Source organism: Pteropus medius, unplaced genomic scaffold (assembly GCF_902729225.1).
Source record: "Pteropus medius unplaced genomic scaffold, Ma_sr-lr_union100, whole genome shotgun sequence".
NCBI lineage: Eukaryota > Metazoa > Chordata > Mammalia > Chiroptera > Pteropodidae > Pteropus > Pteropus medius.
Genome location: NW_024347791.1, coordinates 16,879,370 through 16,903,241, shown reverse-complemented (window position 1 = coordinate 16,903,241; position 23,872 = coordinate 16,879,370). Strand labels below are relative to the sequence as shown.

Below are 23,872 nucleotides of genomic sequence, written 5' to 3'. Positions count from 1 at the left end.
TATTGCTCTTTACTTCTATAAAAGGATGCTGTTGCCGGACCATTGAGAGTAACAGTTATACGGGATGAGATTGGAGAGATGCGCAGGGGCTAGTGAGCTCATTCAGGGCCTTTTAGGTCATAAACAGGAAAGTGGCTATAGTTCTAAGTGCAACAGGAAGCCAATGAGTTTTAAGGAGAAGAGGGACATCATCTGATTTATGTTTTAAGATCATCTTAGCTGCTGTATGGAGAATGATTTGGAAAGAGGCAAAAGAGAAAGTAGTGGGACTCATTAGAATATGTTTGCAGAGTTTAGGTGAGGTGATAGAGACCTGGATTAAGCTCATGTCAGTGGAGAAGGATTTAAGAAATATTTTGAACAGGGATTGGTGTTGGATTTTATGTAAAAGATGAGAAAAGGCAAGGACTTGAGAATGACCCCTAGATTTTTGACTTGAACAGCCAGTGGGTTATGATACCATTTACTGAGATGAGGAAATCTGGATAAATGGGAACAGGTCTAGGTGGGAAGAGTGTTCCATGTTGAACCTGTTAAGTTTGAGATGTCTCTGAGGAGATCATAACTACAGCCTCTTGGGAGGAGCAAAGGGGTGGTCTCCAGGACAGAAGAAAACAGACTATACTTTGATAGGGGAAGTTGGTGATCATGAATTTAAGGTGAAACTAATGAGCTTAGTTGTCTGATTTTTCTTCAGCAAGCTTTACCAACTTGGATACAGAAAATGGATAGCTGGGTTCTTCTAGGCCTAGAGTTATGCCAGCTGGATGTAATGGAGAACAAGAGAGTTGTCCTAGTCCATTTAGACTGCTATAACAGCGTACCGTAGACTGGGTGGCTCAAACATTTCTTTCTCACAGTTCTGGAGGCTGGGAAGTAAAACGTCAAGACACTGGCAGATTCGGTGTCAGGTAGAGGCCCAATTCCTGGTTCATAGGTAGCTGTCTTCTTGCTGTATCTTCACATGGCAAAAGCAGGGAGAGAGCTCTCTAAGGGGTTTTTTAACTAAGGCACAAATCCCATTCATCAGAGTTCGACCCTCATGACCTAATCACCTCCCAATATCTTCACATTGGGAATTAAGATTTCAGCCTATGAACTGGGGCCGGGAATAGGGACACAAACATTTAGTCCATGACAAGAGTAAATCTTTTTAAGCATGTGAAGATAAATATATACTACAGAATCTAGGATAGGTAAAGAGAAACCAGGAGGAGGTCAATGGAGAGTGAGAAAATAGTAGGTCAATGAATCAAATTTCTTCTGCTGTCTGGAATTACCAGTGTGAAAGTTTGACTAAGGTTATTGAAAGGTAAGAGATAGTGTTTAAAGATATCAGGGAGTGAGTGACTAACCTGGAGTAGAGGCAAAGATTCATTGCCTTTGATGAATAAGCGAAGGAAATAAGAAGCCATGAGGTTGAATGGTTCATCCACTTGAATGATGAAGTACTGGAGAAGAATGACAACTGTTGGGGTAGAGAGGAAGACTGTGCATGTGTTGGGAACCTAAGTCACCAGTGATAAAGAATAAGCTAGAAGTCAGTACATGACAGCAGTGAGTATAGGGAGAGGGTATTATGAGGTGCTGTGAGCCTCAAAGGAGCGGGGTGTTTGCAGGAGAGAAAAAGAAGCAAGGTTCAGATATGGCTTTGCAAAGTGAAAAATCCACCTACACCATCTAATAGCCCTGGAAGATTACATTTTCTAGATAACATAGGCATATCAGCGGGTTGTGAATGTCATGGAGATCTCTGAGGACAGCCCGTTCAGTTACTGTCATCCAGTAATTAATGCCCTAGATGTTTATATGTGAAACAAATTTGGTTCTATTTTTCAAAATTAATATAGCATGACAGCTGCCATTTGGCCAGAGGAATGTCAAGAAATTCTTCTAAACTGACACTCTTAGGAGGCCATGTAGTTGAATGTAATCAAATTCTCTTACCTTGATATGTACTTCAAGTATTAAATGCATACAGCAAGTCATATATTCATTCATGAAAACTGTAACCTTGATATTTCAAGGAGCCCATGCGCTCCTTAAATCACAATTTTAGACTGAGCTCATAAAGTTGAAGTGTTACAGCATTAAATGTAAGATAGTGATATTACCATTGTTACATAACTTAAGACTTGTAAACAAAAGAATTTTAGTGTTAGAAAGGAATCAAGTACAATCTCTTTGTTTTTCCATTTAACAAAGGAAACAGACTCAGAAAACAAGGTGATTTCAGAAGCCTGGGCCTGTTCTTTTTTCTTGATACCACATACATAAAACTTTCTATAAATGCCATAGTCTTCTCAATTATTTAATCTGTATGACCTGTAAATAACATTAGATGAAAAGGTAGCTGGACACTAGGACCTTGCTAGTACAAGCGTGGCCCATAGACCAAGACCACAGGTATCACCTGGGAGCTGGGGAGAAATGCAGCATCTTGAGCCTCACTCCAGACCTAGAAAATCAGAATGTGCATTTTAATGTGCATCCCCAGGTACATTCCCAGGTGATGATATTCACATTAAAGTTTGATAGGCGCTATTCTAGAGTAAGTCAGTCCTCTTGGAAACTCTCATCTGCTCATGTCAGCAGAACCTATGATGCCTGGAAAACTGAGGAGAGGAGCCCCTTGTCAGACAGAAGGAAGCGATACCATCACTGGAACATACTGAATTTTGAATGTTCTGAAACAACAAGAACAAAGTGTGCCGTGCAGTGGGATGACACATTTTAAGGAATGGCACTGCCCTTCCAGAAAATGAACAGAGGAAATTGCAAAATAGTGAGTGGACTTTCTGGTACTGTTCCTGCCTGAGTGGGAAAGGGGAAAGGACTGCATGCAAATTCTTCAGCTTCCTGCATTCAAAGGCAACTGTTACTCTCTTGCTAGAGTTATTTTTTCATTACAAGCAGCAATGTAAACATGAACATAATGGAGAACCAAAAGCCACATCTGTAATCTCCAAATACCAAGAGAAGCATTAGGTTGAATCCTGAATCTTTTAGTAGGGATTTTTTCAATCTTGGCTGCATATTAAAACAGCTGATGATATCTTTAAGAAATCCTGATGCCCAGGCTGAATCTCAGATCATTAAATAAGAATCTGGGCAGAGGGGTGGTGGTAACTAGGTGTCACTGTTTTAAAGCTCCTCAGGTCAAGGTCAGTCCAGTGTGTAGCTAGTGTAGAGAACCATGGCTTCAGTAGGTTGTTCCTCATTGTGGGAGGAGGCAGCTCTGAGATTGCAACTCTGCCTCTACACTTAGCCAAACGATGGGATCCTTGATTCTTCCCATAGCACGAAGCAGAGTCAGCAAAACTGCTGTGTATGTTAAACCAGTGGGGCTTTCAGAACATTGAAGGAGGCAGGACTTTTTAAAAGGGACTTACTCTTGTCCAATTTTGTTAAAATTTGAGTAATAACAGCTCCTACTGATGGAAATGTTATAAAATTGAATTGTGATGGTTGCATTAACTATATATTTCCTGAAAATTATTAATTTATACACTTAAAGTGGGTAAATTTTATGTTGTGTAAGTTATACCTTAATAAACATTTTTTTAGTTGCTGTGTATGCTTCAACATTCATGATTTCATCATATTGATTAGACAGGAAGCCAGACCTGTTTTGTGTCACTGGAGGGTCAGCACGTAGCCAGATGCCTAGTTGACAGGGCTCAATAAGTTATGGGATAAGTGAATGGTTGGGGATGAATGAGTGGACAGATGGATGATTATCATTATGATCTTGGGGTATGGACTAATATCTAAATTGATGTCAACTACCAGAGATCCCCGAAGTTGTTAGCACTCAGTGGGCATTGGTGCCATTTGTAACCTGTTTTATGCTATGGCATTGAAATAGGGAAATTGGTTTGTGTGGAGGATAGAATGTCAAGCCTTTCACAGAAGATTATTTATTTACAAGTGAGTTATTGCAACACCAAAAAAGTTGTATTTGCTAGCCAATAAACATAGGTATCTATATCTCAAAGTACCATCTGCAACAAGGTTATCAATGGGGAATTTATTTCAGCCACACTATGACCCGCCACTGCTAGCTTCATTTTAGACTTACCCATTGGTCATCATATTAACTAACGTGCAGTGCCCAGGGCATGTGGCTCTGTTTGACATAGCAGGCTACACTAGTGAGATGGATGAAGGGAGATGTATAGCATTCCCCTCTGTCCAATACATAAAAGAAAAGTGGGGAACTATGGGGGGGGTGGATTGCTTTAATTTATTGACGAAGATCCTAAAATTTTATTAACTGAAGTCTTTGGGAAATACATTTTTAAAATTGAATTTCTAAACCTAAATTTAAGCAGAAAGCTTTTTTGTTGAAAATCTTTCTGGCATGAATTAGACTCTTTCCTGCCCTGGTATTACAATGTAATAAACATATGAAGTTTTGTTTTGGTGACTTAGGATCTGGATATGGCATAAAAATATCCCTATATAAATATGGAATACAAACTGAGCCTAGGAAATATCTTGGAAATTATTGGTTATTTTGGATTTGTCTCATTAAAATTCTGGTTATTTGAAGAATCTGGGAGGCTTGGAGTTAGTGAAGCTTTAGCTATAAAACTATTATATTTTTTTTCTGAAAATTCTTTGCTTGTACTATAAAACATGAACACCGAAAGGCACTCAGATCCAAGTATGAAATATTAATAAATCACTTACAATTATAACAGTTTATAAATCAGAATTTCAAAGAATAAATCTTCATAGTTTTAATAAAATTACTGTTTCAACATTTTTGGAAAATGATTTTCAAATGAGGATGCATACTAATTACTCAAGAGTTTCAGCTGAGGGAAAGACTTTAATAATCTAACAAATAGATTTTAATGTTCAAACAAATAACAGAATAGTAGCTGGACTACATTACATGAGGGCAGTTATTCTCAAACTTTAACATGCATCAGAATCACCTGAAGATTTCTTAAAACACAGATAGCTGGGCTCTATCCTCAGGCTTTTTGAGGTCTAGGGTGAGGCCTGAGAACTTACATGTCTAACAAGTCCCCAGAGGATGCTGATATGCTTGGACCACAGCTGCTTAGGAGATCACATTCTAATTTGTCAAGCAGAATTACAGCTTTGCTTCTGGTGTTTCCTAAAGGATTTTAAGAACTTCTTCCAAAAAATAAAAACCTAAAAATACCCATCTCTTCCTTCAAAGAAATTTTGTATTGTCATAGATATAAATAAACAGTTGGGTTTTATTTGTTATTTAAATACCAAGAGAATTTAGGTTATTTCTATGCAACCCAGAGGTCATAATAGTAGAAATCGCTGCTTAGTTACAGAAAATTAGATTGGGATATTTGATATTTCATCTCCAGAATGTATTCGCCTGAGGATTAAGCAGACGCCTCCAGCTGTAAGGAGCTTTTCTCCCCCTCCAGAAGGGCGTCCTCTCCAACAGGCTTAAGGAGCATTTTCATATAGAGAGCTTCCTAATGCCTGCGAAGTAGTGCTCCTCAGGCCTCCAGCTCTTACAGACCAGTAAAACAAAAAAAAAAAAGGTGGAGATCCTCATAGGACTGCCAGCTAGAACATGTGTTATTATCGCTATCCTTTTATGAATAAAGGACATTTTCACCCCAAAAAGTAGGAAAGGCATACTCTCAAAGGACAATTCTTTAAGTTGAATAATTTTATGAAAAACTCCCTACTGTTTCCACGTACTTAAATTTTTTTTAATTGAAGTATGATTGACTTACAATGTTATGTTAGTTTCAGGTGTACAACATGATTCAATATTTACATACATTACAAAGTGATCACCATGATAAGTCTAGTTACCTTCTGTCACCAAAGTTATTAAGTATTATCGACTATATTCTTTATGTTCTTCATTACACTGTGGCTTATTTATTTTATAACTGTAAGTTCGTCCCTCTGGGAACCACCAGTTCTCTATATCTATGAGCCTGTTTCTGTTTTATGTTTTGTTTTTTAGATTCCACATATAAGTGCAATCAGATGTTTTCATTCTGACCTATTTCACTTAACATAATACCCTCCAGGTTCATTCATGTCGTGGCAAATGGCAAGATTTCATTCTTTTTTTTTTATGACTGAGTAATACTCCATTGTATATATGTACCACATCCTTTTTATCCATTCATCTATAGTAGACACTTAGATTATTACTGTATCTTGGGCAATGAACATAGGGGTGCACATGTCTTTTCAAGTTAATGTTTTCGTTTTCTTCAGATAAATACCCAGAAATAGTATTTCTACATTATACGGTAGTTCTGTTTTTAATTTTTTGAAGAACCTCCATACCATTTTCCATAATGGCTGCACCAGTTTACATTCCTACCAACAGTGCATGAGGGTTCCTTTTTCTCCAAATTCTTGCCAACACCTGTTGTTTGTTGATTTATTGATAATAGCCATTCTAATGATGTTGAGCAACTTTTCATGTGCCTATTGGTCATCTGTATGTTTTCTTTGGAAAAATATCTGTTCAGGTCAAATGCTCATTTTTTAATCAGGCTCTTGATTATATGCTGAGGTGAGGTTTTTTCTGCTTTTCATTCTAAGTACATTCTTGTCTCTTCCTAACTAGAGTATAAATTCCTCGAGTGTAAGCACCGTGCCTCTTTTGTCCTTTGTCTCCCATGTGCAAAGCACACAGTGGCCTCAATAAATCCATGCTGGTTCAGAGCAGGATAGATCTGTCTTTAGATTATAGTTGCAAAGACTATATACTTTCAGGGCTTATTTCTATAGTTTGTTACTAGATTATAGTTGTATCATTCTTTGTCAATGAAAATGTACAGTGTAAGGTGTTTAGTATCCTTTTTTCGTAAATACTAGGTAACCACTTTCAGATATTGATATTATTCATTTTTTTATAACCTCATTTTTTTTTATATCACAGTATTAACTTCAGTTAACTTGTTCACCAAATGATCCAAATGGTAGTTTAGCAAATTATAAATTGATTGATAAGATTTTGCTTCAGTGTCTCAGCACCAGATAGTTACTTATAGTGTGTAAGTTGCTCTTACGTCTATGTATAGATGAGTTTCACAGGATATGGATACACTTCTAGGCCCTTTCTTCTTCCCTCCCTCGAAAAAGCAGTACACACCTTCATGAGGTCTGCAGAGTCCCAAGAAGACAAATGGGTTGCTACTCAGGGTTTGTAGCATTAATAAATTTAGGTCTTTGGTTGGTTTTGATCCAAAAATTGAAGTTATTTCAATATTTTATCTGTTTTGTAGCTGGAATTCCTAAGCATATAGCTTTGGATTTACCTAAAACTTTCCTGAGATCCATATTGTAACTATTTAAAATTAGTATTGTTTTTAGAGAATATAGTTACAGTTGACAGAGATGTAAACAATTTTAAGATTCCCCGTATAATGTTTGCATCTCAGTTTTAGGATGAGCAGAGGTGGGAAGACTCATATTTGAATCCTCATTGAGTCACTGTAAACTGCATTGTCTTAAGAAAATTGGTAGTCTTTCTGAATCAATTTTCTCATCTATAAGATGGGGATCATATGTATTTGAGAATTAAATGAGATAATACTTTATATGAAAACATTATGAACTATAAAGTAGCACACAAGCATATTGTAGTATTGCATGCTTTCAACAGTACACAATAAGCTATCTGTCAGATCCTTTAAAGGTTGTTTTTTTTTTTTCTCTTTCTCATGAATTCTTTTACATTCTTTAAAACTATAATGGAAAGAGTCTCATTTATTAGGCCCACTTTTGTTTGTAGCCACAGTCACACTATTAAAAGGTTCAGTTAGAACTTGCCATTGGAAATATAGTGTGAAAAAGGCCTAAACATGTTAGAACAGAGTCACCCATAAATATGTATAAAATACATGCTATAATGAGAGACCTATAGGTGATGTTATTAGATCCTAATGTATTTTTACCTGTTTACGTTCTGATTTACCGAAGGGGTTTGAACTTGCTTGTAAAATAAGCAGATAACTGATATCGTTTTGGCTTAGTTTCATTTTTAGTTTGAAAAGGCCTTGATCATTATGCTTTCTTAGATTTAATGATTTTGCAATTCTTATATCTCTACTCAGAAGAACTCAGGACTGGGATATAGGACACTTGGGTTCCTGTGTCTCAATCTAGTAACCCTTTGACCCGTAGGTAACATAAATGATAAGGGTAAAGTAAGTAAGTTGGTCAGTTCATCTTGAATTGTCAAATGAAACAAGCATTGATTTAATTACTTCTGGTTCCTTTAACTGCTCCTCAATCCCAAGATAGCCCATTATTTCTACAGGAAGACGTTGACAGTTTTGTACTGCCCTGGTGCCTCTGACCTCTCCTGGACCTCTGGGTGTTTGGAATCACTGCAAGGGAAAGCAGATATTTACCACTCCTTCTATCTTGGAAAATGTGTAATGAAATATATGTAATACATTCAAAAATAGTGAGTTTTCTCTTTCCGCAGGATCTGAGTTAGACATTACAATCACTAGGTAATGCTGAGGGGCAATGACATGGCCGAAGGAGAATATACTAATATGGACACAACTATTACCCTTTTAGCTTCCCCACCCCCTACACACACACCCAAAGGAAAGCCCTTTCTCAAATTGTTTACATGGACCCAAATGACACATGCCTTCGCTGAGCTGCCTGGATTCTAATCCTGGCTCCCCCACTTTCCCTCTTATGACCTTGGACAAATTAATTTTCTACATGTCTCAGTTTCTTCATCTTCAAAGTGTGCATGACAATATTAGTACCGATCTCATAGGGTTAGATTGGTTGTGGGGTTTCAATCAGTTAATATAAAGCACAAACAAACCTGGCACAAGAATGTGCTTTAATGAGTATTATGTAATAGTATATTGTCTTTCTGAAGATTAATTTACTGATTCTTTGGAGTCATTGGCTCTTGTAATTTCAAATTTCATTTAGTGAAAACCCCAAAAACATGTTTTTGAAGTATTCCCCTTATTCCTGTAAAATCCATTAAATCCTCTGAAGTGATCCACATCTGTTAGCATAAAAGAAATTGTGCAGTGGGGGAAAGGGGAATGGAAGAGTATTTTTCATTCAGACCCAGTAGTGACACTGAGTCACGGCAATCTGATTGGATTTATTGAATAAGTCATTATGAACATTCCAGATGTTAGTCACTTAAATAAAAAAGAATTTGACAGAATTTTCTGGAAAGAATAACTGCATCATATTCTATCCACCAATGAAAAGAAGAAAATGATTTCATAAGTACTGTGTAATTTAAGACCATAAACACATTATACCATTTTCACAGGGAAGCTATCTTTCTCAGTAATAAGTTATAGGATGTAGGGTGAATGATAGAAGCCAATGATATTTAATTAATCCTTTGTTATATACTGATGCCTATTTTTCTTAAGATATTTAAGTGCCAAGGTTCATTTTCTAGTAGATTTATCTTACTCTGAGCTACTGAGGTGTATAGGATAGTTTGTAGACTCCACTCCCAAATGACTCTAGACATTTTGGATTTAAGTAGTTCTTTGTTTTGTACGATTTTTCTGTCTTCTGCTCTTCTGTGTGCCATCACATCCTATCACAGTCCTTTCTATGTCTAGCAGCTTTTCCGATTTGCTGCCTCTAATCTGCTGAGAAACAGGGTAATCAGAATTGTTAGAAATGTGTTTATAAAAAGTTCTGGGTGAAAATACCAATCTCTTCCTTTTGTGCTGTAGTGCCTTGCTGCTCAAAGGGGTCCACAGACCAGAAGCATTTTATTAGAAATGCAGAATCTTGGGCCTCACTCCAGAACTACTGAATCAGAATCTAGTTTAACAAGATTCGCAGGTGATTCATGTGCACATTAAAATTTGAGAAGCCTCGCTTAGCATATCAACTTTGTGACAGTTTCATTTTCTATTTAGCTTAAAAATTGTATCTTGCTGTGATCTAGGTTATATAGCTTGCCAAGATACTTAACCTAGAAACGAGGGACATTATTATAATGTCTACAAGTATATTAATGTTTGGTAATAGCTGATTGATGAACATTTTATTTTCTCTCTCCTAGGATATCCCTGGTGATCTTGGAAGAATCCATATCATGGAATCGATCTCTATGATGGGAAGCCCTAAGAGCCTTAGTGCCACTTTTTTGCCTAATGGCATAAATGGTATCAAAGATGCGAGGAAGGTTACTGTAGGTGTAATTGGAAGTGGGGATTTTGCCAAATCTCTGACCATTCGACTTATTAGATGTGGCTATCATGTGGTCATAGGAAGTAGAAATCCTAAGTTTGCTTCTGAATTTTTTCCTCATGTGGTAGACGTCACTCATCATGAAGATGCGCTAACAAAAACAAATATCATATTTGTTGCTATACATAGAGAACATTACACCTCCCTCTGGGACCTGAGACATCTGCTTGTGGGTAAAATCCTGATCGATGTGAGCAATAACATGAGGCTAAACCAATACCCAGAATCCAATGCTGAATATCTAGCTTCCTTATTCCCGGATTCCCTGATTGTCAAAGGATTTAATGTTATCTCAGCTTGGGCGCTTCAGTTAGGACCTAAGGATGCCAGCCGGCAGGTGTGTATTTTACATTTTTATTCTTATTTACCTGGTATTTTGTATTTGAGTAGTTAAATAAATATTGTACATTGAAAAGCCTTATTCTGACCACCCCGCCTCCACCAATGATTATCATTTTGAAAAGTATGCACGAGCACCTGAAAGTTCATGCTCGACCTTGTAAGGACACATTTCCATTCTCAAAATAATGTGGAAAGCTGAGAAAATAACTTGGACTTCTCTGTCATGACCAGCTCATTCAAGAAAAGGCAAGGTTGGCCAATAAATAATTGGACACATTGTGTTGAGTCTCTCCTTGCCTCTTCAAAAATAGAAATAATAGCAAACAGGTCTTTTTTCTTTCCCTCCCAACCTTTTGTCCTTCCCCCTCTTTTTATTTCTTCCCTCTTCCTTCCTCACCATTTAGTAACACAGTATTCCATCTCTGCATTAAATACTATTTAGCGTGGTCCTCAAGGATGCTTTAGAAGTACCTTTTTATTTTACATAGAATATTCATAGAATTTCAAATAGTACACTTTGTTTCATTTTAAGTGTAGATTTTAATCTGTTTAAGGAGGATAAAGGAAGACTGAGTTTCTTAGGTTTTCTTTTAATTTAGGGGTTCTATCTAGTTCGACTTGAGAATCACGCAGATGGGGCGCTCCATCAAGGCTCTTGTGGAATGAGAACTTTGATAAGTACACATATAAAATAGTGCACTTTAAAAATCTTTTAAAGGTGTGGTTATGCATTATAATTAAACATGATGATAAACTACTTGTATTATTTTTGTCCATAAAGACAGTTGATTAAATGCCTTAGAAAATAAATTCAAGTATTGTATTATTGTACACTACAAAACAGAATCACCATAACCATTCACTTTCAAATCCTTAATTTGGAAAGCTAATAAACATATACTTTCCACCTTTCCTAGATGATATTTCTGAATCCTTTTTTTTTCTTTTGTATATCCATCAAAGTTTAGCAATGGATACAGATCAAACAAATTAGGGATAAACCTGAATTTAATCCTTTGCCCATATACATGATAATTTTAATTCTTTAACAACAACAACAACAAATTTGTGGCACAGTACTTAAATTCAAAGTGAGCTGCAAAAATAGTTTCATTTGTATTTCATAGTCCTCATTTCCTTATTATGAATATTTGATTTATACTTTCGGGTTTATTATAAAATTTTATTTATAATTTATAGGGTTTTATCCAACGAATAAAAGAGTTTACCATTGTAAACTATAATAAATTAATTTAGAATGCTTTTCTTTATTTCTTTTGTATGTAGGTATTCTTCCTCACTCTGTTTTAAAAGTTCATGAACGTTTGTATAATAGTATAAACTTTGTCATTCATCTGGCTTATATTTGGTGAAATTAATAATCCAAAGAGCTTTACATTGCCAGCATAATGTAAATAGGTTTAACATGCAAATATTTCATGTGGTCTGTTCCAGAGCCCTTATATAAACATCTTTAAGGATATATTTAGGAATTTGTTTTCCCCAAACACTACTCAAAGACTTTATAGCAATATTTTTCTAGCCTTAAGTGAGATGACCTACCCATAAGTAATAGTGGCTTACTGCAGCAGTAAATTTGGTGCTCAACAAATATTTGTTGAATTCTCAACTGCAGTACTTTATCTAAGAGGTTTTGGTAGTTCAAAAGCTCACCCTCACCCACGTTAGAGTTCCTATAGAGCTAATATTTTAGTCTTAGAAAATGGCAGTTGATTTACTTTTTAAATTAACTTAAGCCTTTATAATATGATTTTCCCCCTCTAGGTATATTATCATTGAAAAATGAAAGAATTTCATATTCTGACCAACGAAATAATATACTTGAGATAATCCATGGCTTGTCAGAGATGTTTGGTGAATTGATTTCTAAGCCAAGAGATAAATTTTATAAATAGTGCTGCATCATGACATAATTACAAATTCAGTCATCCAGAACCCATGACCACCATCTTCTCGCTTGCTGAATATTTGTAAAGGGCAATGCTTGCAAACACTCTACTAGGCAGAATCACTACAGTCCTAGAACTAAATATTGTCCAGAAGAGCCCCACTCTGTTCCCTGTGGGAGAGGGAGAGCTAGAGTGGGGAAGAGCATGGCCTGCAGCTCAAACTCCACCTCCCCCCACCCACCGCCCCCCCCCTCCCCCGCAAAAGGGAGACCTTAAATTGTCAGTACCACCCAGCCATGGTCTAGAAACCTTTCTTTTCTCCTGACTTCCTTGCTCTGAGGACTTCCTGATCCCAGATTCTAGCTAGTTTCTTCTGCATTTTATTTTCATGTCATCACAGTTAGCAAGAGCTTTGTTTTCTATTATACTATTTTAATCTATTAATAAATATATTAATCAATAAATGCTTTACCTCCTTAACTTTCTGCATCACTCGAAGTCACCACAAGTGATGCTCCATAGATTAAGTGCAGCACGGGATCATTACCATTTTTATAAACAATAATAATGATGTCTCTTTTGTTTTCGCTGCAGGTGTATATATGCAGCAACAATATTCAAGCTCGACAACAGGTTATTGAACTTGCTCGGCAGTTGAATTTCATTCCTGTTGATTTGGGATCATTATCATCAGCCAGGGAGATCGAAAATTTACCCCTGCGACTGTTTACTCTCTGGAGAGGGCCAGTGGTGGTAGCCATAAGCCTGGCCACGTTTTTCTTTCTTTATTCTTTTGTCAGAGATGTGATACATCCATATGCTAGAAACCAGCAGAGTGACTTTTACAAGATTCCTATTGAGATTGTGAATAAAACCTTGCCCATAGTTGCCATTACTTTGCTGTCCCTGGTGTACCTGGCAGGTCTCCTGGCAGCTGCTTATCAACTTTATTACGGCACCAAGTATAGGAGATTTCCTCCTTGGTTGGAGACTTGGTTACAGTGTAGAAAACAACTTGGATTACTAAGTTTTTTCTTCGCTTCAGTTCATGTTGCCTACAGCCTCTGCTTACCAATGAGAAGGTCAGAGAGATACTTGTTTCTCAACATGGCTTATCAGCAGGTAGGGAACATGTTTGTTATTTATCTGATGCTTAATATAATTTATAAAATGTGAGATTAACAATAGGGTACAACTTTACATACCTTGTAATAGAAATCTTGGTATATCTAGGGTGGGGAAAGTATTCTTTAAACAATGTTTCTGCCTAAGAATTATGTGGCTAATTCAAAATCTTTTAGGGTAGAAGCTGCAAGCATCCCTTTCTTTGCAGAATAAAAGCAGAGAAATAAAGGGTTGGGTTTCTCTCTTTTTTTAATGTTAGGATTACAGCAATTGCTTTCAGCACTAAACAGTTCCTTATTGTAATGTTTTGTGCCATGAAAAGTTAAGGCAATTCTTAGTAAATGTATACATAAATTAGAAAATATAAAACCAAATAGGAAGTCAACATCAGGAGACATACACTTCCAAGGTTTTTGTTCTCAAAAAGCAGAAAAGATACTAGTTCCTCAGGTGAAGCTTTTCTAGCCCTTAGCTCAAGAAAATCTCAGGGATTGCTACACGGAAGGAGCTTGATGATGGAGTAGACTGTGATTTCCTCAATAATTCCCATTCAGCAAGTGTAAAATAGAGGGTCTCATTGAAGCTCTCTGACATAGCATTTCTCAATGAAAGCCAATGACACTGCAACAAAACAAATGCATAAAAGCTTTTTCTTTTTATGAGGAACCAAGGCATCATAGTCCATGTATGTAATAATCTGAAAAAAAAAATTAATACATTAATGTTCTTTAAGCCATTCTTTCGCTAAAAATACCACTTCTCTTAACTGAATGCTAAGGCTTTGATATCTGCACAACCAGCTTTCTTCCTCCTTCAAGTCATTTGCTCAGGTCTTACCTCCTCAGTGAGGCCTGCCTTGGACACTTTTAAATCCTGCTACCTGCTTTCACTGAATCCCGATACTCCCAGTTCCTCTTACTTACTCTGCTCTACTTTCTTTTTTGTCATAGCAATTTACCGCCTTCTAACACCCTTTATGTTTTCCTTGTTTATTATATTTACCGTTGTCTGCCTTCTCTCATCAGAATATAATGTTGAACAAACTCAAAAAAGTCTGGAGGCTTTGCTAGAAATAAATGGTAGAGATTTATTCAAGGGTCTTGGAGTTTGCAAACTGGGAACACACCTAGGCAAAAAGCCGGAAGTGTTCCAAAGAAGAAAGAAAAGTTAAAATTTCTTATAGTAAAAAGTACAATCTTGAGAATTATCAGTCCTGCATTCTTAGCCCTAGGATTGGTCCAGGATGGTTATCAGTCAGATGTCAGGCAATCAGGATGATAGATGCCAGGTGGTATAGAAGATGGGTGCCAGGAAGTCTGGTCAGGTCCCACTGGTCTGGATAATGTTTATCAGGCAGATGTATACATGAGTCCTTCCAAGGGTAATAAGGTGGCCTGGGTCAGTGAGTTCTTCAGAGGATAATTAGAAGGTGACCTAGAGGTCCAGATGTATGTCCAGGCAGTGACACAGGACAAGAAAGTTCAAAAATGTTTAAGTTCCCAGGCTGCTTAGAACAAGAATGGAGTCTTTCCTCATGCCTCAACCTTCATAGTGTTAATTACTTTAGCAACTTGGTTAAAATGACTCCATTTTATATATTCCCTATCTTCACTCTTTCCTCAGTAAGTTCATGAGAGGAGGGATCATTATCCATTTTGTTCACTGATATATGCCTAGAACTGTGCCTGGCACATAGCAGACACTCAGAAAGCATATTTGTGGAATGAAAAATGAACTGGGAGGCCAGGTAGATCCAGATTGTAACCTCTGGGTATGCTGAGGTCTGTCATTGTCTCGTATTGTTTTATAGACATCAAATGAGACAGGAAGAGCCTTTTTCCACAGAGGAACTTTCTGGCTTTTTTCAGGATGTCAGTATGATTGCTTCAGGGACTACTGGCTAAGAACTAGCTTTTCTTTGTTTTAATTTCAAGTATGTTTAGTTAACTGGAACTAGACAAAGTTAAGCCAGTATTAAATTAGAATGTTTTCCATGAAGAGATGCTTATTTAAATCAAAGCTTTAGCCCAAGAATCCGACCTTTGATTTATACTCTGATTATATTGTTTGCATGAAAATAGACAATTCTAACAACAATCCCTATGCAGAATACCACACATTAAGAGTTAATCATGTCTGACTTGATTATGTATGCATTGTCAATTAAGGGAAAGATATTTGGAGAAGTGTATAAAATAATGAGGCAATTCAAGTGAATAAATATTTGCATTTGGTAGGGCTTTATCCTCAGGAAAATCTCAGGTTCCTGGGGAAAAGAAAGTAAGAAGAGATACATCAATATATAAATCTTCATGTGAGAGAGGAAGATACAGAATAGTTAGAAATTCCCTTCCAGGATTCTAAGTTGAACTAAGACCAGAATGTACTGAAAATATTTAGCCAAATTTAAACCAACTTGTAAAAGTACCTCGAAACCAAGTCTAACTGCTAGTATTTCGTTTATGTCACTCTGGAACTAACCACTTGGCATTTCATGGTCTTAGGATTCCAGAGGCCATTAATGACAGGTTCACCCACTCTTCTCACATGTATGCAAGGAAGGAGAGAATCTTAATCCTCTTTTTGTTTTAACTCTCCCTTCTCTTCCCCTCACACCTGGAACAATACCATCCAGTAATAGGTACTCCATTACAGTTTGTTAAATTGAATTAATACAACTTTAATATATCCATATCCTTATGCCAAGAGTGAACTCTGTGCTGAATCAGGTAATGTTCTACCGAATAAAGGAAATTCACATTTGCTCTCTTATTAGGTTCATGCCAATATTGAAAACTCTTGGAATGAAGAAGAAGTCTGGAGAATTGAAATGTATATCTCATTTGGCATAATGAGCCTTGGCTTACTTTCCCTCCTGGCAGTCACCTCCATCCCTTCAGTGAGCAATGCTTTAAACTGGAGGGAATTCAGTTTTATTCAGGTATGTGGGGTTTTGTTTGGTGAAGGAATAGGCTGCATAGAATTTATGTGTTAAGTATAGTTGAATTTTAAATTATGCTTCTTATAAAAAGAGTGCTTTTGGGGGGTGCATTTATGTGTCTAGCTTGGAGAACACTTATCTTTGGAGGCTGGCTTAGGGCCATTCTGGTTTAGTAAGTGAAAGACCAGTACAGGATTCTGCTGGAAGGCTTTGATAGCATTGCCTACTATGCTATGGATAAAGGATGTTTTTCAAAGAAAAAAAAATGAAAGTAGGGGTGATAAACTTAGATCAAGTTTAATGTCAAAAGTCAATGTATTATTAGCCAAATGCATGAAGAATTGTCTTATATTTGTGTCATATTAATCTGTCCGGAAAAATCTCATTAATTTGAATTCAAGTGTGGAGAAAGTAAGTCTATTTTAAAAGAAATGTGTGTGTATACACACACAAACACAAGCAGTAACTAGGTAACTAGGCTAATGGATTATGATGAGCAACCAGCCTTATGAATCTTGTTAGTATGTATTTAGTGTATAAGTTATATACATATGTATTTGCGTGTCTATAAAAGGGTTTGAGAACACCATTGTTCTTTAATAAGTTGAATAATCACCTTCTCCAGTAATCATTATTTAATAAATTTCAATACTTAAAAAACATATAACTCAAACTTAGATTCTACCTACATTATCACAAAATTAGTACTGGTTGTATCCAGGCAGTATACAGCACAATAGGCAGATGAGTATGTTTGTTGATAAATTAATTTGGAGGGTTTTGCCAGTTTGCTTGAGCTTTTTTTGTTTTTACGTCATCCAAAAATCTCATTCAAATTAAAGGTAGATCCCTTGTCTAAATTCATTTTTCCTTCTGGAGGAAAGAAAATGTGAATGCTTTCTCAACTACTAGTTTAATCACACCTGAAAAAGAAATAGAAAGCCTTCTGATAAAAGGTGCTAGACGGGTGCAAATTATCATTATAAATTTAGATGAGTAATTGCAAACAGTCTTGCCTAGAGACTCGATCTTTTCCCCATGATGCTAGACGTTACATCATTATACGGATATAATACCACACTTTATGTAACATAGACCATTTCTCAAAGTAAGCAATTGAACATAATAATTTAGGGAACCCAGAATACTGATCTTTTAGATTTTAACCTGTAAATTGCTTAACTGAAATGCTCTTTATTTTTTGTTTTTTTAATTAAATGTATTGGGGTGCTATTGGTTAATAAAATTATATAGGTTTCAAGTGTACAATTCTATAATACATCGTCTGTATGTTGCACTGTATGTTCATCACCCAAAGTCAAATCTCCTTCCGTCACCATATATTTAACCCCCTTTACCCTTTCCTACCTCCCTCCCCCTTTGGTAACCACTAAACTTGTCTGTGTCTGTGAATTTTTGTTTGTTTGTTTGTCTTGTTCATTTGTTGCTTTCAGTTTTATATCCCACATATGAGTGAAATCATATGGTTCTCAACTTTTTGTTTGACTTATTTCACTTTTCATGATAATCTCAAGATCCATCCATGTTGTCACAAATGGCAGTATTTCATCTCTTGAAGTGCTCTTAATAACCTCTTTTAATATGATCAATAAAGCTACATGTTCGAAATGCGATTTATATTACATATTAATATATAAGATTTTTCATATTTGCCTTCAACTAGTATGTATATATGTATGTATATACTCATGAGAATGTTCTTCAGCATTTAATTTTATTATATGTGCATATACATATGTATGTATATGTGCGTATACATATGTGTGGATGTACATATGCATACAGATACACACATTTTTTAAATATGCACAACTGGCAGAAATGTGGATAACCTTTATAAAGAAGTTTAGCTGTTTTTATCAACAACCTTAAGAAAAAGTTAGATGTTTTGACCAGCAATCAGTTCTAAGGAAAGAAACCAAAATATAGAAGAGAACTTAAAGTGACATTATTTATAGTTGAGGAAAGCTGGAAACAGTAAATGATCAACAAAAAGGAATGGTTAAATAAATTATAGCCCATCCATTCAGTGGAGTATTATACAGCATTAAAGTCATGTTTTCATGTTTAATGACATAAGGAAAAAATTTTTGATATAATAAATGAAATAATTAGAATATTAAACTATATGCAGTATGGCCTTATTTGTGTAAAGTGTATATATATGAAAATGTTTGAATTATTTCATTCAATAGAGAACAAAGAGTAGCTCAATAGGTTATGATATAATAGTTTTATCAAAATATAAACATGGTATAGCCAGATGGGTTAATTTATGAGTCTAAATAATTTGTTTCTTATTCCTTGTTTCTTTTCCTTCCTCTGCTGCCCCAAGTCTACACTTGGCTATGTCGCTCTTCTCATAAGCACTTTCCATGTTTTAACTTATGGATGGAAGCGAGCTTTTGAAGAAGAGTACTACCGATTTTATACACCACCGAACTTTGTCCTTGCTCTCGTTTTGCCTTCGATTGTAATTCTGGGTAAGAGCATTTTACTTCTTCCATGTGTAAGCCGAAAGCTAAAGAAAATTAAAAAAGGCTGGGAAAAGAGCCAATTTCTAGAAGAAAGTATTGGAGGAGCAGTTCCTCACCTCTCACCAGAGAGGGTTACAGTAATGTGATGATAAATGGTGCTCGCTGATGCCATATGAAGTTCTTACTGATGCCATTATTTGTATAACTTCTTCTGTTCAGTTCCCAGTGCACTGTCAAATTGCTGTGGGCTAAAACTATTCAATGTGCTCTCAGCCAAATTAGTCGTAGAATTTTCTTCAAATTAATTTTCGCAAATGTCATATTGTTGAAATTTAGGTATGGTTTGTTTTGTTTTGCACAACTGTAACACTGTTGTTATTTTAACAAACTGTATTCCACAATCCGGCAAAAATATTTATAGTTAATAATATAGATACAGTATAATGTTAAAAAAAAACTTTGCAAACCAGCTGAATTTTAAGTTTCAATATAATCAATAGATGTTTTTTTTCTGAAGCTTAAGTAAGGTTTTAATTATTATCCAGCATAAGAAATAGAAATGCATAATCATACATTATTTTTAAGAAAGGATGCATTACATTCGCATCTAGGCAAGGGTGATAGTAACATTCCTATATTTCTCTCATAAGATAGGATTTGAAGAATGTAATTAATTGTACAAATCAATGTGATTATGTGAACAAACACAAACTAAAAAGACAAATTGAACCTGAGATTGTATTTGAAATATACTGGAGACACGAAATACGTACTGATAATCTGTACCTCATGAAAGACTTCTTCATCTTGTTACAGAGCAGTTCCATCTGCATATTAATATATTGTTAGGGAGAAGACTTGGCCTCCCAAACTAATTTTTCTAATATAGCATCAATCCTGAGACTCATAATTTTTCTAGTTAGAGGGAAAGTGTTAAGTTTACACAAAGGTAGTTGTTTGTCAACTAATCTGTACTGTTGCACCTTAGCCAGTCACTATCTATGGTATAGGATTTTACAGAAGTTCATCGAGGGAGTATAACATGCCAGGTACTGTTCTAAGCACTTTACTTGCATTATCCCATTTAATACTTAAAACAACCCCATGACAGAGGTAGTTATAGCCTCATTTTCATGTGAGAAAACTGAAGGATAGGAAGTTAATTTGTTCAAGGTCATCAAGTTACTAAGTAGCAGAGCCAGCATTCAAGTTCAGGCAGTTATAGTCCAGAGGCTCTGTTTTCAACCACTAGGCAGTATGGCCCCTGCTCCATCCTCATGCATTATATTAATGATGCTAATCTAGATGCTTCCTCTTTCGTATAAAAGCATTAACATTCTTTAGAGTGAGTTGTGGCTATCAAAAGATATATGAAAATTTTACAGTCATATATTTATTATTGCTTGTGGGCTAATCTACAGTTACTTACCCTGGAGGAGGATCTCACCTGGACATGACCCTGGAGTCGCATAGCCATCCATATGCCTCTCTGCAGTGAGGGACTCCCACAGAGATAGGCCGATAGCAGTTTTAATGAATGGCTGAGGTCCTACAGAATCTTAAAAAGTCCCTGTAGAGTTGGTCATCTCAATTCTCTTCTTGAGAAGTCCTCCTGCCTGGTCAGCCATTTGTTAGGGAGCAGTTTGAAAGCGTGAAAGATATTAGAGTCGGTGGTTAATTGTAAATGTACTCTAGAGACATATAATCATACAAATTATTCATAAAATTTTTCAGTGCTGACATTCCACATTAAAATTGCATTTTGTTCAAACTGGTTAGAATGCCCTACGTTTTTTCCATTTGTTCTTTCCTTATTAAAATAAAAAATTGCAAATAAGATAGAATTACACGTATTCCTCTTCCTGAAATTATAACATTTTTAAAGTTACCCACTGAGGTACAACTGAATCCAGCTGCCAAAAATAAAAGGACTTTTACTTAGTAGAGGCTGTCTTCCCCACCAATGGCTCTTTCCCTGCTACTGTATTCTGTTGGTCTGGTAAGTCACTAGGTTACTCAGGATTCTCTGATGTTCTCGGTGAAGTTTAATGTCTTCTACTACTTAATTGAGCTCTCCATTTTCTTTGTTTTAATTATATTCTTCCCCTCTTGATGATCACTTGTTAGTTCTTAGTAAGAATTCAGTTGACTAATAACTTTTAAAGGTATACACCTAAAAATTATTGTTCTAAACTAGTGAAATTAATAACATATGTTCAATACTTTTTTGTTCTTTAAGTTTCACTCTCAAGACCATAGGTTCACCATTTAATGTGAAAAAATAATAAATTTTTTTAAAGTTAGATCACCACTGGAGTATATTGTTGCACATATATATCAAGTAGCCAATAATATTAAATTATCACTATTCAGATAAATAGGGCCTTTGAAAATATGAAAAACAATGTTTATGAAAATATATATAAGCTGTAACTGTTGTTTCAAATAATATTTCTTTTCCTCCATTACAAAGATGAAATTAATTTTGAAGTTTTAGAATAAATGTCATATATTCACTATAATTCTAAATACTTAAGTATTTCTAAAAATGCAAAAATATTGACTTTTAGTTGCTTTTATTGATTTACTTTATTTTACTATTTCCTACCTTATTATTTTTCTTCATCACTACATTTCATCATCATTTTCTTTTAAATCATTCCTCAGAAGTAGGACTGAATTCTGCTCTTGCTAGATGTGAGAAAGTGGTAGGAACTTTACAGTAATGGAGATTTGTTTCCTAATCTGTATTTTGAGAAGCGTCCCTGAGAAAATTATTAGAATATAGAAAATATACCCAGTCTTAATTGTATGCAAAAAAATCAAGTAATTTTTTCCTAAGAAGAAAATATTCATGGACTGAATCATGTTACTTAGCTTTTTTATGTGCAGATTTCATATATCTCCTATTAATAATTTTTAAAATCATGTTTAAATATGAATATATTCATGCTAACATATTTTTCAGAGTATACATGGAAATTTAGCCGAGATTGCCTACATTTAGAGATTTTTATTTAAATTTTAAAATATTTTAAAGTATGAATAAATTATATTTATAGGTATTTATTGGAGATGATTATTTTGTGCTACATAAAGGATTGGCTAATGAGCTCCGGTGTTAAACTACCTGATTATTTTCTTATAAATTGGTGTAATCCTGACTTAAGGAATTTTACTTTCAAAATTAATTTGATAATAGTAACAATAGATATAGTCATACAGTCAAATTATGAAAACTATTTGTGTAAAAGGGCTTCAAAAATATATCATATCCAATTTTTGTATTGTTTAGCTCATGTAATGTGATAAACCTTAATTCTTTTTAATTGCCTTTTGCCATTAAAATATTTCATAATAAACTCTGTATAGAGTTCCCCCACCAAAACAAGGTTTATTTGTGAAATTTAAAGTTTCTAATGCGATCTTTTAAATAAAGTACCATAAATGTAGTTCATAAGTATTCCTTTCGGAATACTATAAACACTGAACCTGTGTCAGTCTATAAAATTTCAGTTTTAAAATAAGTATTTAAGCAGCCTAAAATGTTATGTTGAAATTATTTTGTAAATTCGTGACTTAAAGCAGTACTACACATAGTATAACTTAACGCCTTGGTCTGGTGTTAAGATTAGTATTTGTGATGTGTCATCAGAAAAGGAGATGTTCCAATCTCAGTTGTTCCTAAGTCAGTAAGTCAGTAAAACAAATTCTGGTATGTGTTTAGTATATATGTAATTGCTCTAAATGGAACTATGATAATTTTAGTGGAAACAATCTGTTTTTACTTTTGAAGAGTGAATTTTACAGGAATGAATAGGTTCTTCAATTTTTTAATACAAAAATTATAAAGTAATAGAGATTCTATCCATATGATACCAAAAATCGCTTAATTCAGCCTAATACACGTACATACTGAGATCTTTAGCTTTCCAAGTCATTGGGTTTCCATCATGCAGTCATCCAAAATTAGGGCAGACCATATGGATACTTTCAGTGGCTAGATGGGCTAAATTTAATCATCAAAGCAGGTGCTTTTGTCTGATTGCCAAAATATCAACTTCTAGGAAGTGTTCTCAAGATTTTCTTTAAGTCTTTCATAGCTTTTTAGATATCCAACCTGAACAGAGACTGTTCTTTAAAAGCTGCTGCCCATCAAATTCCTCAACTGCCCTTTCAGTTAGGGGTTCCCATGTGACAGTGTTGGCCAGTGAGATGTAAGGGGAACATACGAGTGACATCCTAGAAGTCTCGTCAAAGAAAATCGGGGTATATTTTTTATCTCATTCCTCCATCTTGCTGCCAGAAGTACAGATATAACAGGAGCCTTGGCAAATATCCAAGAGGACCAAGGTCACGCCCTAAGGAAGGCATGTTAGAGATTAAAAAGATCTTGACTGCTTCATGACTTGGACTGTCTTTTCCTGTATTTAAGCCAATGTAAATTTGAGTTTCTTTATACCAAGTCAAAATCAATCTATTCTGGCCTTCAGTTTTTCATCGTGATACCGTTTAACACTGTTTGAACAAACTAGATTGCAATAATTCTCACCTTTAAAAGTTTTTAAAAGATAATATACAATTCACATTAGAACTGATTTTCCATTGTTAATTATACTCATTTTTTGCCTTGATCTTTAATTAGATATTTTGTATCTGCTTAGAAAATATTGTCTTCTTTATAACTGTGTAATAGATATTTGCTAAAACTCTGTAATCTCCAAAATATCACTATCGAATTACACGCCATGTTTTTATATCAGTCTCATAGATCTGCCTTATAAACATCTAAATAAAAAGTACTATTTAATGTG

General features: G+C 35.3%; 1 protein-coding gene across 4 annotated transcripts in view; it reads left to right on the top strand.

Annotated features, from left to right (window-relative positions):
* The window catches only part of STEAP2 (STEAP2 metalloreductase), a 26,034-nt gene extending 2,162 nt beyond the window's left edge, over window positions 1-23,872 (top strand). Inside the window, exons 2-6 of one of the 4 annotated variants that reach the window (XM_039878158.1) lie at window positions 2,596-2,785; window positions 10,055-10,579; window positions 13,089-13,616; window positions 16,396-16,560; window positions 18,917-23,872. In XM_039878158.1, coding sequence (XP_039734092.1) covers window positions 2,741-2,785; window positions 10,055-10,579; window positions 13,089-13,616; window positions 16,396-16,560; window positions 18,917-19,204 — 1,551 coding nt within the window. In that variant the 5' untranslated portion in view covers window positions 2,596-2,740 and the 3' untranslated portion in view covers window positions 19,205-23,872. Of the gene's footprint in view, window positions 1-2,592; window positions 2,786-10,054; window positions 10,580-13,088; window positions 13,617-16,395; window positions 16,561-18,916 lie in introns of all 4 variants that reach the window. The other 3 variants (XM_039878159.1, XM_039878160.1, XM_039878161.1) reach the window with 3 other exon arrangements.